This window comes from Hordeum vulgare, chromosome 2H, assembly GCF_904849725.1.
Source record: "Hordeum vulgare subsp. vulgare chromosome 2H, MorexV3_pseudomolecules_assembly, whole genome shotgun sequence".
NCBI classification, from domain to species: Eukaryota; Viridiplantae; Streptophyta; class Magnoliopsida; order Poales; family Poaceae; genus Hordeum; species Hordeum vulgare.
In genome coordinates, this window is record NC_058519.1 from 206327851 (window position 1) to 206348412 (window position 20562).

Below are 20562 nucleotides of genomic sequence, written 5' to 3' on the forward strand. Positions count from 1 at the left end.
CCGTTCTAAAGGTGTTGTCTATGGAGGTATCTATGCTACTCGTCTTGCTAGACATTTTGAGATACCTATTAGAGTGGACGAGGAAGAAGAGATTCTTCTTCCCGAGAGATATCTAGATTATGATAGCATGGTTCGCCATGACTTTCTTGATAGAGATATAAATAGAAGGATGATTTATAACCTGGTATTTAGTCAGGGTACTCGTGAGAATATTACTTTGCCTGCTCCTTCTTTGTTCAATCTTCATGCAGGCAGGTACATTATTATGCCCTCGGACATCTACGCATATTGGGGCATAGCCCAACCACAGGTGCACGTGCCCGAGCCACCAGTCGAGTACCAGACGCCAGTTTATTAGTGGGAGCCAGAGGAGCTCACACAACAGTGGCATCCTCAGTCCACTCTGGAGTACCCCGGAGCTGGTTATTTCCCTCCTTGGGAGTAGACCAACTTAGGCCAAAAGCCTAAGCTTGGGGGAGTACGTATTTCTCACCGACTTTATATTCTTGCTTATGCTTTCACTTTGTTTGTCGATGTTCACACTTTGCCACTGTATCATCCATGCTAGTTTATTTTTTTTTTCTCGGTTTCTTTTCGTGTGTCTGTCTAGTTTGAGAAAACCCAAAAAGATTTTCTTGTTCTTCTTTTGCTTGTTGGGAGCTTTCCCGTGTAAATAGTTTTCTTTTTCTTTGGGTCAAGGTAGAAGACCATGGTTACAATGTTTAGTGGCTCTCGCATGCATATCTATTTATGTGTTAAAGAGCCATATTACTTTGTCTTCTCCTTTGTGTTTGCTTGCAGATTTCAGCTTAGTCCAATGCACGAGCAGTCTTATTATTGTTCACATCATTCGGTCGTGCAAGTGAAAGCCAATAATGACGATATATGATGAAGTGACTCAGCTTGGAAAAGCTGGTATGAACTCGATCTATTTTGTTTTTGTAAATATGACTAGCTCATCGTTCCTGATTCAGCTTTGTTGTGAGAGAAACATGTTTGCAATGACAACTTAGAGATCATAGTTTCTGATGCCATGCTCAATTAGCTAGGAGCTTACAATGGTTTGTCTTGGATGCCAACATGAATCTTGAGATGACCATGATGTAGTATGATAGGATGGTATCCTCCTTTGAATGATTCAAGTGGCTTGACTTGGCGCATGTTCACGCATGTAGTTGAAACAAAATCAACATAGCCTCTATGATATTCATGTTCATGGTGATTTATGTCCTACTCATGCTTGCACTCAATGTTGGTTAATCTCAATGCATTTTGATGACTGTTGTCGCTCTCTAGTTGGTCACTTCCTAGTCTTTTGCTAGCCTTCACTCGTACTAAGCGGGAATACTGCTTGTGCATCCACTTCCATAAACCCAAAGTTGTTCCATATGAGTCCACCATACCTACCTATATGCGGTATCTACCTGTCGTTCCAAGTAAATTTGCATGTGCCACTCTCTAAACCTTCAAGAAATAATCTGTTTTGCATGCCCGAACCGCTCATGTGGTGACAAGGGGCGATCAGTATCTTCCATGCTAGGCGTGTTATCCTCGATATGTGTTTATTCACTATCATTCACGAGAAAGGGGACGGTAATTGGAATGCAGAGTTCCATGCTCAAATCGAAAAGATAATTGCAAACAGAACTCCCCCTGTATTGTTGTTGGTATGGACGGCACCCGAGTATTCGGCTAGTCGTGGAGTGTGATTGATTGGTGGTGGGGGAGTCAAAACTTTACTTTTCTGTTTGGGAACCGCCTATAGCATGTGTAGCATGGAAGATGGTGAAAACTCTTAGTCATTGTGTTGACAATGAAAGCATGCCACCCAAAATTATTATCTCTGTTTTCAAAGCTTGAGCTCTGGCACCTCTGCAAATCAATGCTTCCCTCTGCGAAGGGCCTATCTATTTATGTTCCTGTTGAGTCATCCTCTTCTTATAAAGCACCAATTAGAGAGCACCTCTGTCATTTTTATGCTTTGCTTTTGGCTGATATTGAGTATGACTCTGACTGGATCTTCTTTGCCATGAATTACAATGTTTAGTGAGCCCTTGGTCTTTGAAGGTGCTCTGCATTTATGTTTTGCGGTCTCAGAAAGAGCTAGCGAGATACCATCTATACGTACTGCTTCATGATTGTTTTGATTGAAGTGTTGACGTTTGAGACTTATTATTATTTGCTCGCTAGTTGATTATGCCATTGATATGAGTTTAGCGTGAGATCTAGATGTCATTTGCTTATGTGTTTAGCCTGTGATCTTGCTCAAATTCTGGTTATGAGTTAGACATAGTTGCAACAACAAGATCAAAGAGAGTTCGTAAAAGTTTTTCTTTGTCTCTTCCAGTTTGTCAACTGAATTGCTTGAGGACAAGCAAGGTTTTAAGCTTGGGGGAGTTGATACGCCTCCATCGTATCTACTTTTCCAAACTCTTTTGTCCTTGTTTTGGATTCTAATTTGCATGATTTGAATGGAACTAACCCGGACTAACGCTGTTTTGAGCAGAATTGCCATGGTGTTGTTTTTGCGCAGAAATAAAAGTTCTCGGAATGACCTGAAAATTTACGGAGAATTTTTGTGGAATATATAAAAAATACTGGCGCAAGAATCAACGGAGGAGGTGGAGCGTGGAGCCCACAAGCCCATCAGGCGCGGGGCCCCCTGGCCGCACCTGGCAGGCTTGTGGGGTCCACAAAACTCCACCGCCTCCAATCTCACGTCTATTTAGTCCCTTTCGTCCGGAAAAAAATCAAAGAGAAGAGTTCATCGCGTTTTACGATACGGAGGCGTCGCCACCTCCTGTTCTTCATGTGCAGGGCAGATCTGGAGTCCGTTCTGGGCTCCGGAGAGGGGAGATCGTCGCCATCGTCATCACCAACCTTCCTTCATCGCCAATTCCATGATGCTCTTCACCGTTCGTGAGTAATCTCATCGTAGGCTTGCTGGACGATGATGGGTTGGATGAGATCTATCATGTAATCGAGTTAGTTTTGACGGGGATTGATCCCTAGTATCCACTGTGTTCTGAGATTGATGTTGCTACTACTTTGCCATGCTTAATGCTTGTCACTAGGGCCCGAGTGCCATGATTTTAGATCTGAACTTATTATGTTGTCGCCAATATATGTGTGTTCTTGATCCTATCTTGCAAGTTGTAGTCACCTACTATGTGTTATGACCCGGCAACCACGGAGTGACACTAGCCGGAACCACTCCCGGAGATGACCATAGTATGAGGAGTTCATGTATTCACCAAGTGTTAATGCGTTGGTCCGGTTCTTTATTAAAGGAGAACCTTAATATCCCGCAGTTTCCATTAGGACCCCGCTGCCACGGGAGGGATGGACAATAGATGTCATGCAAGTTCTTTTCCCTAAGCACGTATGACTACATACGGAATACATGCCTACATTACATTGATGAACTGGAGCTAGTTACATATCTCTCCGTGTTATAACTGTTGCATGATGAATAACATCCGGCATAATCATCCATCACTGATCCAATGCCTACGAGTCTTTTCCTACCGGTCCTTGCTACGTTACTTTGCCGCTACTGCTGTCATTGCTGCTACTGTTACTCTGTTGCTACTGTTGTTACTTTGCTGCTACTGCTGTTACTTTGCTGCTAATGGTTACTATTGCTACTTCTGCTATCATACTACCTTGCTACTGATACTTGGCTGCAGATACTAAATCTTTCAGGTGTGGTTGAATTGACAACTCAACTGCTAATACTTGAGAATATTCTTTGGCTTCCCCTTGAGTTGAATCAATAAATTTGGGTTGAATACTCTACCCTTGAAAACTGTTGCGATCCCCTATACTTGTGGGTTATCATGTAGCAGCACTAGAAGAGGAGATGAGCTGAGGTTTCTTGTACTTTCTTGCAAAGAGAGCATAGGCCACAGTTAGGTCAACCACAACGACTCAAGTGGTCCGAAGTCCAAATCCTATCTTGAAGAACGAGCCAAGCAATAAACTTGCACCAAGGCGGCGCCCACATCGTACACACTAAATGGACAAGGTCCGAGGTGGCGAGGCCTTCAAATTGTGCCTTTTAAGCCGATGATGCAGAGTATATCCCATCTTTGGTGAACTTCCATATAATCGAATGTTCAACATCGTCATCAAGGGCCACCATTGCTAGTTTGTCCTAAAGGTTAGCAAACTGTTGGATGAGTTCAAGGGAGAGACCATTTGAGTTGTCAATATTTGCAATCCACTAGTTGTTGCTCATAGCTTGTTGAACAGAGGAGTTTTCTTGCGAGAGAGATCGTAGAGGCCGAAGCGATGTCACGAGGGCTCAATCCTTGTAGCCAAGATGAATTCCAGAATCTCCATGTCCTTCCAGTTCCCACGGTGACCGTAGTGGCCGCCACAAAGAAATGGCGGTCGTCTTGTGTGCACGACACTTCCATGTGAATCCATGGCTTGCTCTTATCTTTCCACTCAAACCATAACCATCAAAGTCTCATGGCCTTAACAAATTTGTTCACACTTAGCACCCCAAGCCACCCTTGTTATTTGGTTTGCAAACAAGGTCCCAGTTTACCTTGTATTTCCCTTCAGAAACCTTGTCTGTGCCCGCCCAAAGATATGCACGGTGGATGCTATCAATTTTCTTAAGGACCTCTAGCAGGATGTCACGTGGAGTGAGAAGATATATTGCGATGGACATTAGGACATCCTCGACATGAACCGTTCGACCTGCAGAAGCCACATGTCTTCCTTGCGAGTGTGGGAGCTTGTCCGTGATCTTATCTTCAAGATGTTGGAAATGGACTCTCTTGAAGTCCAAGATAACGCATCGGAAACGATGTACGGACTCCGGAAAAGCATGAAGCACATTTTCCAAATCGATACCATCACAACGGATAGGGTCAACAAGACTTTTGGCACAATTGTTGACAAGACCGGCAACTTCTCCAAATGAAGCTAGGGTCGCTGCTAGCAATTGTACACCCTCCTTAATTGGTTTGACAAAGATGGCATCATCATCGGCGTAAAGCGAAGCTCTAACCGTTCGAGTTGTTCCATACAGAGGATGGAGATGCCCTTGGGCAGTGGAGTTGCTGAGGATACGATGGAGTGGATCAATGGCGAGGACGGAAAGAAGTGGGGACAACGGGTCGCCCTGTCGAAGGCGAGATCCATGTTTCAGTTGGTCTCCCAACACCCCATTGATCAAGACCCTCGAGGTGGCAGTGGACAGAAGAGTCGCAACCCAACCCCGAGAATCTGACCGAAGTGAAGATGTTGGAGAAGATCCATGAGTAAGTTCCAGCGCACACAGTCGAACACCTTCTTGATATCAAGCTTGAATAGAAGGGTTAGGTTGTTTTTGCGATGCAATGTTCTCGCCAAGTTTGTGACATACATGAAGTTGTTGTGGATGCTTCTGTTTTAGACGAAGACGCTCTGGGCGTTTGAGACAAGGTCGTGTATATGGGAGGCCATCCGGGTAGCTATCATCTTAGGAATTATCTTCGCGATAGCGTGAATAAGGCTAATGGGGCGAAAGTCCGAGATAGATTCCGCCCATTTCTTCTTTGGAATGAGAGTAGCGTTCGCCGAGTTGAGTGAGTGCAAATTATGAGAGTGTAAGTTGGATTAGTGGTTGACCACGAGCGTGATATCATCATTTATGATTTCCATCATTCCTTGAAGAATGCCCCCAAAAAGCCATTAGGCCCCGACACTTTGTCGTTGGAAAAAACAAAAATTGTCTTTTTCGCTATTCATGAACATGGGGATGTAGAAAGATGTGATGCGCCTTGACTCTCCAATAGGAGGGCCGAAGGTTATATATATTGATATGGTGATCGGTTGGGAACTAGAGATATACATGAGAGGGATAGAGATAGAAAGTTAAACATAAAGTTGTTACAACACACAATATCTATCCCTACAATATCTCATGTCTAACACCCTCTCTTAATCTAAGCTTCTCAAGTTTAGATTACGCTTAAATTCCTCAAATGGTCGGGTAGCTAGGGCCTTTGTGAAGCCATCTGCAACTTGATCTCTTGAAGGAACAAACCGGATTTCCAATTCTTTGCTTGCAACCCTTTCTCGAACAAAGTGATAATCAATTTCAATATGTTTGGTCCTTGCATGAAAAACTGGATTTGCAGAAAGATATGTAGCACCAAGATTATCACACCAGAGACATGGAGTTTGTATATGACATATCCCAAGCTCCTTGAGCATTGCCTTTACCCATATAACTTCAGTTGTTGCATTTGCCAATGCCTTGTATTCTGCCTCAGTACTGGATCTAGAGACAGTTGCCTGTTTCTTAGCACACCATGATATAAGATTGGGTCCAAAGAAAACTGCAAACCCACCTGTAGATCTTCTATCATGCAAACAACCTGCCCAGTTAGAGTCAGAAAAAGCACTCACAAGTGTGGAAGGAGATTTACTGAAGGTGAGTCCAACATCCAAGGTGTGCTTAACATATCTCAAGATGCGCTTAACAGCAGTCCACTGAGCTGAGGTAGGTGCATGGAGAAACTGACAAACCTTATTGACTGCAAAGGAAATATCAGGCCTGGTGAGTGTCAAGTACTGAAGTGCTCCTACCAGACTTCTGTATTTTGTACCATCCTCTGAATTCAAAGGAACCCCTTCTGCAAGGGACAATCTTTCTGCACTGGAAAGGGGTGTTGGTGACGGTTTGCATCCTTGTAACCCTGCCTTGTTCAAGAGATCAGATGCATATTTTACCTGAGAGAGATGAAGACCCCCTTCTTTATTCCTCTTGACCTCAATGCCAAGAAAGTAATGAAGATCTCCAAGATCCTTTAGAGCAAATTCTGAATTTAAATCCTTGAGAAGGGCAGTAATAGCTCCATTGGAGGAGCTAGTAACAATAATATCATCCACATAGATAAGTACAAAGATAGCTATCTGTGACTTATTGTAAATGAACAAGGATGTATCAGACTTGGAGGGAACAAAGCCAAGAGTGTGCAGCTTAGAACTCAAATGAGAGTACCATGCTCGTGGTGCTTGCTTGAGTCCATAGAGAGATTTATCAAGCCTGCAGATATGAGATGATTTATGTATGTCCTCAAAACCAGGAGGTTGCTTCATATAAACTTCCTCTTCCAGAACACCGTGAAGAAACGCATTCTGCACATCTAGCTGTCTGAGACTCCATCCTATGGACACATCAACTGATAAAACAAGGCGAATGGTAGCAGCTTTAACAACAAGACTGAATGTATCCTCATAATCCAGTCCATACCTTTGTTTGAACCCCTTGGCAACAAGTCTGGCTTTATAGCGATCAATAGTACCATCAGATCTGCGTTTGATGCGGAACACCCATTTGCAATCAATAACATTTTTACCTTGTCTAGGAGGAACAAGATGCCACGTGTGATTTTTCTGGAGAGCATGAAACTCCTGTTCCATAGCCATGCGCCACTTGGGATCAGCCAATGCTTCATCAACTGTGCGGGGTTCATCTGTTAGAACAGAGGAAACTAGGCCATACCTAGTTTTGTAGTTTGTCCGGGGAATAGTGCCATCCCGGAGTCGTGTATGAGGTGCTGCAGAAGTGGTCACAACCACTGAAGATCCAGCCGCTGGGAACTGCTGCTGGTCAACCGGATCAGTGGTGGCGGAGCCAACCGACACGGAGGCAGGTGAGGCCGCAGGGGCGCTTGACGATGGCGCAGAAGATCCAGGCGAGGAGACCAGAGCAACATCGGATCCAGTGGCGCCGCCAGAGCCAGCGACGTGTCGATCTGGCCCGCCTGGCGCAGAGGACACAGGAACCGGCGGCGTGGAACCCGACAGGGGCCGTCGGTTGTACACCAGCGGGACCGGCGCGTACCGCGCGGTCGGTTGGCGTGCAGCAGCCGCGGAGGCCAGCGCGGGGGAAGGGCCACACGTGGCGTCGGACGGGTGGCTCGGGGGCGGAGGATGGTGGAGGCCCCCTGGCATCCCGATGCGGCAGCGACCCCGAAGCAGATTTTGTCGGTGCTGACGCATGCATGCAGGGCGCGTCCTGACGCGACGGCAATCCCGAGGAGGATGCGGTCGGGGCTAACACGGGCAGGCGTGGCGATCTCGAGGGGGGTGCAGGAGATCGTCATGGGGGCTGTTTCCTGCACACATGTACTCAGGTGTAGATAGATTAGTCATATTTTGGTTAGTACAAATATCAGCACCCGCACATGAGACACTGGAAAGGTTAGGTGGTAGGAGAAGAATTTCTTTTCGAAGAAGTACACCAGCATTGGGGTGAAGATGTGAGAACGGAAACTGAGTTTCATCAAAGACTACGTCACATGAGATGTACACACGACCAGTAGATACTTCAAGGCACTTGACACCTTTGTGTTGGGCACTATAGCCAAGGAAAACACATTGTGTGGAGCGATACATAAGTTTGCGAGTATTATATGGACGTAGGTTGGGCCAACATGCACAACCAAAACGCGAAGAGCGGAGTAATCAGGTGTGACATGAAGAAGACGTTCTGTGGGAGTTTCATGAGAAATAGTCCGACTGGGCCACATGTTAATAAGGTAAACAGCTGTAAGGAAGGCCTCATCCCAGAACTTTAAGGGCATAGAGGCAGAAGCTAGCAGTGCTAGGCCTACTTCAACAATGTGGCGATGTTTTCTCCCAGCAGAGCCATTCTGCTGATGAGCATGTGGGCATGAGACATGGTGAGATATGCCAATCTTTTGAAAAAAAGAATTTAGCTTCTCATACTCACCACCCCAGTCAGACTGGACTGCAAGTATTTTACTATCAAATTGGCGTTCTACAAGAGCTTGAAAGTTATGAAACACTTGGAAAACATCAGAACGTTTCTTTAGAAGATATATCCATGTGTATTTGCTAAAATCATCAATGAAACTCACATAGTATTGATGCCTTCCAAAAGAAGTGGGTGCTGGACCTCATACATCAGAAAAAATAAGTTGCAAATGTTTAGTAGAGATGCTAAGAGACACAGGATATGGTAATTAATGACTTTTAGCTCGTTGACATGAGTCACAAATGGTTTCTGGATTTCTCTCACCAACAACTGGGAGATTATTTGTACTAAGAATGCGATGAACAGTAGCAAAAGAAGGATGACCTAAACGACTGTGCCACCTTTCAGCAGAAAGCTTGAGGGCACCATAGACTTGTTTATTGGCTTGGCAGTATTGGGGAAGCAAAGCATAGAGTCCTTGGACACAAACACCTCTATGAAGAATTTTCTTCGTGACCCGATCCTTGATAAAAAAAAGAATGGGTGAAATTCTAGAAACACATTGTTATCAAGGGCGATACGGTGAACAGATAATAGAGTTTTGGAAGCATTGGGAACATGAAGGATTTCATTAAGGGCAAGGTTTTTGTGTGGGGTTTTGATAGATGAATGACCAATATGACTTATCTTCATACCTGTACCATTGGCAGCAGTGTAGACTTGATCATGGCCACGGTATTTCTCCGGACATCTTTTCTAACTCACCAGTGATATGATTTGTGGCGCTGTGTCCATATACCAATTGGTATCAACACCATAGGACACATTTGTTGCGGCTGCAATCTTCTTGCTTTGGGAGTTAGGGTCATCGGTATAGCGCCAATCGCAGTCCTTGGCAATGTGATTGGATTTCTTACAGATTTGGCAGCGGCCCTCATAGCCGTCATACCCTTGGAAGGGGCGCCCCCTGTTGTTGTTGTTGGGAGGGCGCCGAGTGTTGTTGCCGTCGGTCGAGGAGTTCTGGTGGTAGTGGCCACCGCCACTGCCACCATAGCCTCCGCCTCCTCCATTGTTCTGATGGTAAGGACCACCAGAACCGCCACCCTGGTGATAGCCGTCGCCGCCACCGTTGTGATGAGCGCCACCAGAGCCGTAGTTGCCGCCACCAGGGGTGCCATAGCCCCCCCCCCCCCCCCCGTTGCCACGAGGACCACTGCCACCACTGCCTTTCTGGTTGCGGTAGCCACCTCTGCCGGCGTTTGAGCGACCTCGGGAGGCCGCGTTGGCAGATGACTTAAAGCCACCGGCGCCACCACCGTGGAACATCTCGATCCGCTGATCGAAGTTCGCCACGAGGGAGAAGAGTGCGTCGATGGTGACAGGCTCGGTGCGGACGTCGAGGGCGGAGATGATAGGCTGGTAGTCCATGTCCAGACCCGCGACGATGAAGGAGATGAGCTCCCCCTCCCCGAGTGGTTTGCCCGCCGCCGCGAGCTCATCGGAGAGGGAGCGCATGTGCCCAAAGTATGCCGAGGCCGATTGAGTGCCTTTCTGGGCATTGGTGAGTGCAGATCGAATATTGCTGACGCGGGACAGAGAGACGGCGGCGAACATAGCTGCGAGGGCAGCCCATATCGTATGTGAAGATTCGAGGGAAGCAACCTGGACAAGTACCTCTTTGGACAGGTTGCGAAGAAGGTAGGCAACAATCTGTTGATCCTGGATCAGCCAGGGGCATAGGCAGGGTTTGGGACAACCTGATCCTTGTCGTCTTTGTCTTTGATGGAGATGGTTTTGGAAGGCTCTTCTAGGGTTTGATCTATATAGTCAAACAAGCCGGCGCCCATTATCTGGGATCGTGCTTGAGCTCTCCAAAGGACATAGTTCGTCCTGGAGAGGGGCTCGGAGGTGTTGTAGTTGAGAGCGGCGGTGATGGGGGCGATGGAGGATGACATGGTGGACGGGACGTGGTGGGATGTCGATGGAGTTTAGCTAGATGCGGTGGAAGGGCCTGCTCTGTATACCATGTAGAAAGATGTGATGCGCCTTGACTCTCCAATAGGAGGGCCGAAGGTTATATATATTGATATGGTGATCGGTTGGGAACTAGAGATATACATGAGAGGGATAGAGATAGAAAGTTAAACATAAAGTTGTTACAACACACAATATCTATCCCTACAATATCTCATGTCTAACAGGGGAGTGATATTTTTCACTGGCTACACAAAACGTTGATACTAGACAATTTATCATAAAATGATTTTTTTACAATTCTTCATTAACAGGCGGCTACAAAAAGTAATGATTAAAGATGCATGCTGATTGCGAGACCGTGTATACTCTCTTCGTTTCTAAATATAAGTTTTTCTGAAGGTTTTATTAGGGGACTATATATAAATGTATATAGACATACTTTGAAATGTAGATTCACTTAGTTTGCTCCATATATAGTCCTTTATTAAAATATCTAAAAAAATTATATTTAAAAACGGAGGTAGTAGTCAGTAATTTTCGCTGATTATTACATTCTATTTTTGCGGGGAATGAGAACTAAAACTTAAAGCAGAAGAAGGATATTATTCGAAGGAATCAACCAGAGCAGAGAACCATGATATTAGACTTTAATCGCTGGTTCCATGGGAACAGCTTTCGGTGCCAATGGAACTGTGGATAACGGAGGCCTAGTACTAGTAGCAACGGCTGCAAAGGATGCCCTGGCTGGCTAGGCAGCCGGCGATTTGGACTCCTCCAACGCGGGCGAGGTAGTAGTACAAGACTAGAGAGGCTGAAACGTCATCCAGAATAATTCCGGGTCGGGGACTGCCACTTGTGACCGTGGCGCTAACGGGTCAACAACCACCACCTCGCACCCTCCGGTCGTTACCGCCAGTACATGACATCCACTTCCACCACGGCACGTCGTCGTCCGCCTCCGTCCCCAACGCACACGCGCGCATTACTCCTTTCGCATTACTCCCGTCGCCCGCCCGCGCGCCAATTATCCCGGCCCATGCAGGACTAGCGTTTACCTCGAGTCCTGGCTGCCGAGCACGCGCCCAAAGCCAGAGAGCCACCGAAGCGTTCATCGTGCGTGCGTGCGTGCGTGCCATCTATCCATGGCGCCTCTGCCGTGAGCAGGAGGAGGCAGCAGGGACGACGACACCGCATCAAAAGCGTTCGCGCGGGCAACAAGCCTGCCTTTTTATAGCGCGAGCCCTTTGTTTAGCCTCCGATTCTCAAGTTTTAATACACTAGCGTCGTGCTCCCTGCTCCGGCCTCTCCCGCTGTGTAATTTTATCCCTCCTCCGGCCTGCTACGCCGCACCGGGGGCGGCCTTAATTGGTGTCCATGGGCGCCGCGGCGCCATGACGACGACAGCTGCCATGAACGTGGCCGTCACGCAGCTATGTGGCCGGGGTCGCCGGCGCAGGCCGGCCGCGCTGCGCCTCGATCTCCGGTGGGCGCGCCTGCTCCGCCTCGCCGTCGCCACCAGGGTCGTGCGCCTCGTCTGGGACCAGCTGCTCGCCTGCTCCTCCTGCGGCGGCGGGGGCCGGTACCGCCGCCTCGGCCCGCCGCACGGACCGGACGTGCTGTCCCCCGTCGCCATGGATGACGACGCCGGCGCTGCCGTCGACGCCCACGCCGACGCGGCGGATGTCGAGGACGTGGTCGGCCTCAAGGTCAGCCTGCTCGGCGATTGCCAGATCGGCAAGACCAGCTTCATGGTAATTACTAACTTGTTTATATGCTCTTTTTCTTCTTCTTCTTCCTTGTTTTTGTCGATAATCTCGATTCATTCTCTTGGTAGTATCCCGGTTATGTGTGGTGGTGTCCGTGCTCCTTTTCTCATTTATAAGCCTAATAACTACACCAGTCAAATCAAGAAGCAATTGCCGGAATCTATTTTCCCACTGGTACAACCTACATAACCTATTCTCCCAATGTGCAACCTCCTATATTGACAAAGAAAAATTGCACAAGAGTACAATAGAGTACTACTTCAAATGCATCACAAATTCGCCTCTGTATAGGTTCGAGATTCATAACTGCATGTCCATTCAGGTAACTAACTGTATCTTGCCGTGTGCAGGTCAAGTATGTTGGGGATGGGGAGGAGCAGAACGGGGGCTTGCAGATGACGGGCCTGAATCTGATGGACAAGACGCTGGCAGTTCGGGGCGCCAGGCTCGCCTTCAACATCTGGGATGTGGCAGGTACTACTACTCATTATATATGTGGCCGCACTGCAGTCTGCACTCTGCAGATGCAGGCACCAAATTGCGATTGCGTTGGTTCAAGCACGGGACCCTGAAGCCTGAACCCTCTTCTTATGGAATGGATGGATGCAGGAGACAGCCAGTCCGCCGACCACGTCCCGATCGCGTGCAAGGACGCCGTGGCGATCTTGTTCATGTTCGATCTCACCAGCCGGTGCACGCTCAATAAGTTAGTAGCAGCACCCAGCTCAGTTTCACAGCATTTGCAGGCTCAGAGAACTAACTCTGAGTCCATTGGGTTTTTCTTCCCGTCCCTAGGTGCTTATGATTGCTGGTTTTTCCATTTCATTGCTGCAGTATTACCGATTGGTACGAGAGGGCCAGGAAATGGAATAAGGTTGGTGCATTCTGTGGTATTATAATTTTTGAATTCTTTGTTCATATGTTTTTGTAATCCATGCTCTAGCTGAATGGCGAATAATGTTCATGGTTCTTGTGGCAGACGGCTATTCCAATCCTAATAGGAACGAAGTTTGACGACTTCGCTCAGCTTCCTCTTGAGATGCAATGGACCATTGTCGATCAGGTACTGCAATTTTACTAATAGTTTTCTTGCGATCGAAACATTGTTCACTTTTGTTTTTGTTTCGGATGGTCTTGGTTGACGGACCTTCAGCACCTCCAATGCAGTTAGTACTAGCATAGAAAGATGAGACCATGCCTTGGTTCTGACGGTAGGACTGCGCATGTGTGTTTCATCTGAAGCAGTGCAGGTTAACAGGGGCCAGAAATTTTAATCTCGGACGAGTCTTTTCATGGCCACCGATTTCTTTTTTCTTTCCAAGCTTCATGGTCACCGATTGCTGGTGCTAGATTTACTACTGCTGTAGTTTTGAGTGGTCAGAAGCCACACGATTTTTAGCTTTATTTTAGAGCCACAAATACCCCATTCTTGGAGTAGTCGTGTGACAGCGACAATAGCACATACCAAAACCTGAATCGACTACGGGGGACTAGGCTAATTAATACTGATCTAATCTGACAGAGAGTACTCCACCTTATATGAATGCTTACTTATTACTGCACATTCAAGTCAGTGGGACCTGTTGGTCAGACACTCAGACTAATCGTACCCAGATCTTTGGTGGTGAGTGTTGGCCAGGAACAAGAGTGCTCTCCTCTCAAGATAGAAATATGGGGTTCCCATATCTTGTCCCACCAGCCACAGGTCGAAACTGCTAATCTTTCAGATTCCGAAATGTAGATTGATGGTCACTTCTTACTTAACATGATAAAGACGGAAAAGACAGTTGCATCTAATAAAGGAAAAAGGTTTGATCAAATCATGTCAAAAAGAAAAGAACAAAAGTTCCATGGATGCATAGGAGATATATAGGAGCTTCATGCGTACAATCTAGATGCATCTCTTTCAGAGTGTCTGTACCTTTTTTTTTTCTTCAGAATGCAATGTATGTACCTAGTGCGGTGGTGGAAATGAGTTTGAAGATGTTGTTTGTTGACAGGCCAGAGCATACGCAAGAGCGATGAAGGCGACCCTCTTCTTCTCGAGCGCGACGCACAACATCAACGTGAACAAGATCTTCAAGTTCATCACGGCCAAGCTCTTCAACCTCCCCTGGACGGTGGAGCGGAACCTCACCGTCGGCGAGCCCATCATAGACTTCTGAACGCCAACTAACCACCCCGTCCTCCCATGTACGTCCTATGACTACGAGGCTACGACTAACCAACGTCTCGCCGCGGCTCGCGCTCGGTGTCTGGTCGATGGAGGCAAGATGCGCAGCGTTGTACATAGGTGTATGTTGAGTTGGTTATGGTTTCTCTACATGTGCATCCCTTCCTGGAGAGGAAACCGCGAGATGTTGGTCGCTCCATGCATCTCGCATGTGGTATGTATAGGGAAATCCATGCATGTATGTAATATAACACGCCCCGTTTACCCGCTTGGCAGGGTCACTCTGCGCGCGATCGTGTGGCGTAGTGCTAGTGGTTAGCTCGCACGGCCGGCCTGTGCTGTGCATGAATGATGTTTGCAGATTCAACATCTTTTTGACTTCAGTCTTTACACTACCGGTGAACCCGCACGTTGTGCTCATAGTTTATTTCTCCCAATTGAGGCGTTTTGGAGAGTTAATTGCATGAAGATACCATTCTTGTTCATCTATGTCGCATTTCAGTATCACTATTTGATCTAATTGTTATAAAACGGATTGACCCCATATAACCGCGTATTGACGCTGTATTGGCAGCGCGTGCCCACCAGCGGTCATGTTGGCCAATCGACGCGTGCCGGTGCACTCACTAGGATGAGCTGGGCGCGGTCGGTCTTAGTGGGCTCGATCGGATCGAGTCGTACCCCCACGAACCGTAGCACTCGTTCTCCCCTCTCCCCATGGATCTCAGGGGATGGCTGTGGCGACCCCACAATAGCTGCAGTGTTGTGGGAGGCTACGACGACTTTCCCGGCCTCGAGAGCGATGACCACGTGGGTTTGGACGGCTCTAGTTCGTCCTACTACACCGACGAAGAGGAAGAAGAGGAGGAGGCGCCCCTGTCCATGGAGCAACGGGTGCGGCTCGTTGAGATGTGGTTGGTCAATCCCACCACAAGCCATCATTGTACCAGTGGAACGGATGGAGTGATGTAAGTCCATCTGTTTCTTCTTATGTCATGTTCAAATCAAAGGGCTAGTGTGGCATCTTCATCTTTTGCTACAGTGTTGAATGTAATTAAGCTACAGCGATTCCACGCTAATGGTGCCACGTCACGGTGATTACTATCGTTGTTCTCGCGTTTGTTCGAAACCGAGTCAAATTCAAAATTTAAAAATAGAGTCAAACGAGAGAAGTTTTATAATGTTAAAATAAAAATGTCGGGGGAGTTACAAAAAATACCTAATGAATTATAAAAGTGTATCGGGCATTTTTGAAATTTATTATAATCCCTATATATTTAAAACATAAGCTATATATAGAAAGAAATAAAATAAAAGAAAGTAATTAAAAATAAAGCCCCTAGCCCAACTGGGCCAAAGTGGCCCAGCCGGCTACCCCACATTCGGCCCACCCACGTGGGGGTATAAGACCCCCACGGGGAACCCTAGCGCCGAGCCAGCCACTCTCTCGTTCCCTGCCGCGCCGCCAAAAGCGACGAGGGGCTCCCTCGTCACCCCACCAACCCTCGTGTCGCCACCTACCCCCACCCTCGTCCCGATCCCGTTGCCCCGTACCCCACCGTCTCTCCCTCTCCCGTCGCTCCCCCTGCAACTCATGCGAGCGCCACAGCGCCCCGATCCCGTCGCCCTGACTCCTTCCCCAGGAGACCCATGTTGGGGAACGTCGCATGGGAAACAAAAATTTTCCTACGCGCACGAAGACCTATCATGGTGATGTCCATCTACGAGAGGGGATGTGTGATCTACATACCCTTGTAGACCGTACAGCAGAAGCGTTAGTGAACGCGGTTGATGTAGTGGAACGTCCTCACGTCCCTCGATCCGCCCCGCAAACCGTCCTGCGATCAGTCCCACGATCTAGTGCCGAACGGACGGCACCTCCGCGTTCAGCACACGTACAGCTCGACGATGATCTCGGCCTTCTTGATCCAGCAAGAGAGACGGAGAGGTAGAAGAGTTCTCCGGCAGCGTGACGGCGCTCCGAAGGTTGGTGATGATCTTGTCTCAGCAGGGCTCCGCCCGAGCTCCGCAGAAACGCGATCTAGAGGAAAAACCGTGGAGGTATGTGGTCGGGCTGCCGTGGAAAAGTCGTCTCAAATCAACCCTAAAACCTCTGTATATATAGGTGGGAGAGGGGGGGCCTTGCCTTGGGGCTCAAGGAGCCCCAAGGGGGTCGGCCAAGCCAAGGGGGGAAGGTCTCCCCCCCCAAACCGAGTCCAACTTGGTTTGGTGGGTGGAGTCCTTCTTTCCTTTCCCACCTCCTTTTTTTTCTTTTCTCTTTGATTTTCTTCCTATGGCGCATAGGGCCTTCTTGGGCTGTCCCAACAGCCCACTAAGGGCTGGTGTGCCACCCCCAAGGCCTATGGGCTTCCCCGGGGTGGGTTGCCCCCCCGGTGAACTCCCGGAACCCATTCGTCATTCCCGGTACATTCCTGGTAACTCCGAAAACCTTCCGGTAATCAAATGAGGTCATCCTATATATCAATCTTCGTTTCCGAACCATTCTGGAAACCCTCGTGACGTCCGTGATCTCATCCGGGACTCCGAACAACATTCGGTAACCAACCATATAACTCAAATACGCATAAAACAACGTCGAACCTTAAGTGTGCAGACCCTGCGGGTTCGAGAACTATGTAGACATGACCCGAGAGACTCCTCGGTCAATATCCAATAGCGGGACCTGGATACCCATATTGGATCCTACATATTTTACGAAGATCTTATCGTTTGAACCTCAGTGCCAAGGATTCATATAATCCCGTATGTCATTCCCTTTGTCCTTCGGTATGTTACTTGCCCGAGATTCGATCGTCAGTATCCGCATACCTATTTCAATCTCGTTTACCAGCAAGTCTCTTTACTCGTTCCGTAATACAAGATCCCGCAACTTACACTAAGTCACATTGCTTGCAAGGCTTGTGTGTGATGTTGTATTACCGAGTGGGCCCCGAGATACCTCTCCGTCACACGGAGTGACAAATCCCAGTCTCGATCCATACTAACTCAACTAACACCTTCGGAGATACCTGTAGAGCATCTTTATAGTCACCCAGTTACGTTGCGACGTTTGATACACACAAAGCATTCCTCCGGTGTCAGTGAGTTATATGATCTCATGGTCATAGGAACAAATACTTGACACGTAGAAAACAGTAGCAACAAAATGACACGATCAACATGCTACGTCTATTAGTTTGGGTCTAGTCCATCACATGATTCTCCTAATGATGTGATCCCGTTATCAAGTGACAACACTTGCCTATGGTCAGGAAACCTTGACCATCTTTGATCAACGAGCTAGTCAACTAGAGGGCTTACTAGGGACAGTGTTTTGTCTATGTATCCACACATGCACTGTGTTTCCAATCAATACAATTATAGCATGGATAATAAACGATTATCATGAACAAAGAAATATAATAATAACTAATTTATTATTGCCTCTAGGGCATATTTCCAACAACCCAGCCTCCTCCTCGCGCTCGCCTCGCCCCGCCTCACTACCGGTCGAGCCTCCTTGGCTCTCATCCATGACGGCCTCTCCTTCCCCGCGCCTCTCTCCCTGACGCACCGCCTCCTCCTGTTTCCCGCACCCCCATCTCTCCCGTCGCTCCTCCCCCTGGCGACCGGAGCCCCACTCCCTCCCGATCGGATGCCCAGCGACCGCCCCCCCGCCGCACCCCCTACGACCGCGCCAAGGCTGCCTCTCGCCGCGCGTCGTCTCGGGGTCGCAACAGAGCCCCCCACCGGCGTCCTCCCCCGGGCCGCGCCGCTGCGCTCCGTCGCTGGGTCGCCGCTTCGGCCACCTCCGACCTCGCATGGCCCGATGCCGCCATGCCCCGGGACAGCCCCGCACCACCTCCGCCCTCTCCCGGGCTCCGCCACGCCGGATCCGTCGGCATCCTCCTCCTCAACCTCCTCCCCGCCGGTCTACCTCTACATCGAGCCTCTGCTTCCCCGTCAACGGTGGTGAGGCACCGCGGCTCCAGCCACCCCTTCCTTCCTTTCCCCGTCCCGGTTCCGTTCCGACAACTATCGTCTCGTTCGGGCACCGATGAATTCCCGTATGAGGAGATGGAGATTGCCTCCGTCTCTCTGTTGACAAAGAGAGGAACAGGGGGTTGGGGATGAGAGTTAGAAAAATAGAAAATGGATGTATTACATGCATGTATGTATTATGTATGCATATACGTATGTGTTAATGTGTATATGTATGTATAAGTGTGGATGTATGTAAAAAAGGTGTGTATGTGTATAAAATTTATGTACAAAAGATGTGTGTGTGTGTTTTGTGTGTGTGTGGCCATTGAGGCATTGCCATGTGGGGCCACCCCCCACTCCCACTGACAGGGAGGCCCCACACCCTCTGTAAAAAAAGGAAAAAATATATAAACATAATATTTAATAAATAGTTCCAATTAATTAGTGAATTAATCTTTAATTAATTAATTAATATATGATTATGAGTAAATAGATTAATTAGATAATATGTTAATTAGGATAATTAAATTATCCTATCAGAGTATGACACGTGGGACCCCTACTAAATTAATATGATTAATTAATATTTAAACTTAGTTAATAATTTGTGTCAATGACACGTAGGGCCCACTAGCGAGTTGACCAGTCAACTGCTGATGTCAGCATGACATCATGCTGATGTCATAATCGCATTTAATTAAATTAATTAAATCTGTTTTTAATTCCTAAATATTAATAAAATTTAAAAATTAATATAAAATAAACCGTAAGTGAGATCAAAATATTTTCAACATGAAAGTTGATCAGCATAACGAGACGAACCCGGATACGTGGTCCATTCGTTTATCACGCGTCTCTAGCACAGCAAACGTGAAACTTTTCCATCATTTTCAGTCTGACCGGTAGTAGCGAGAGACGCGGGAAAAATCATCTGGTATTTTCCGACCCGTCTATGACGGATGTTACTGTGTTAGTTCACGCCTAGCCTGCATATTACCATGTCATGCTTATTGTTGCACCTGTTGCTGTTATTTATTGTTTCTCCCCCCTCTTCTTACTGGTAGAACCCGAGACTGACGCTGCTGCCGGGTTCATCTACGACCCTCCCGACCAGCCCTTTGCCGCAGAGCAACAAAGCAAGCAACCCCCCCTTGATCATCCCTATATCGCCTATTCTTTCTTCCTCATGCTTGCATTAGAATTTTGCTACTGTTGTATAGCCTAATTTTTGATGAATGCTACTTTCAATATTGTATCTTCAAACTTCTTAGTATAGGTGGAGCAGTCTTCCCCTCTGACCCTGTAGTCGAGTTGCCCCGCTTTGTTTTCAAGTCTCGATCCCTGATCGACGAGCCAGACCCGGCACATCAGTTACACCCCCCTTAGTTGTGCGACGCTACACAGATACTATCGGGTACCGAGGGTGACACCTCGCGAAGTACTCCTGATGATATCTCTGTAGTACAGCTAGTCGGTCGTGGTTATCGAGGGGGATTCCTCTTTCACCATTCTCGACGATGCCTCTGTCGTGCAACCCCTCAATTGTGGGACCCTCAAGGGTGATTCCTCTAGGTCCACCTTGACGGATACATCATTCGGAATCCAACGAGGGTGATACCTCGAATTCTCCTTGATGTTTCTACCACACAGTTACTTGACCATGTTACTCGTGTCTTTGATGAATAGATGTTAGGCGGGTGGATTCCCGCGTGTTTGCGTCTTTGAGCATAATTAAAATGATAATGGATTTGGGTATTTGATCTGGGTTGGTCGGAGACCTTTTCGCACTAACCGGCTACGCGGGAAGAATTATGGGTACTCGACGTCTCGGTGGCAGCTGAAGCTTTTTAGATGTCAGGAATAGAGGGGCGTGCGCCCGAGTGGTCCCGAGATGCATCACGCTTGTGATTAAGGGGTGCTAGGACTGACCTCGGTCG

At 47.8% G+C, this 20562-nt stretch overlaps 1 protein-coding gene across 1 annotated transcript; it reads left to right on the plus strand.

Moving 5' to 3' along the window:
- The first annotated feature begins 11662 nt into the window (after positions 1–11662).
- Positions 11663–15126, plus strand: LOC123425868 (septum-promoting GTP-binding protein 1). Its single transcript, XM_045109611.1, has 6 exons — positions 11663–12453; positions 12819–12942; positions 13078–13174; positions 13303–13342; positions 13448–13531; positions 14469–15126. Exons 1-6 carry the CDS (start codon positions 12094–12096, stop codon positions 14631–14633), a joined length of 870 nt encoding a protein of 289 aa, XP_044965546.1. The 5' UTR covers positions 11663–12093; the 3' UTR covers positions 14634–15126.
- Positions 15127–20562: the final 5436 nt, after the last annotated feature.

Bases quoted from the DNA above. Each gene is read 5' to 3' on its own strand.
- LOC123425868 (XM_045109611.1), top strand. From the start codon at position 12,094: ATGACGACGACAGCTGCCATGAACGTGGCCGTCACGCAGCTATGTGGC. The intron at 12,943-13,077 runs GTACTACTACTC...GGATGGATGCAG, and splicing joins CAACATCTGGGATGTGGCAG to GAGACAGCCAGTCCGCCGAC. The intron at 13,343-13,447 runs GTTGGTGCATTC...TTCTTGTGGCAG, and splicing joins GGGCCAGGAAATGGAATAAG to ACGGCTATTCCAATCCTAAT.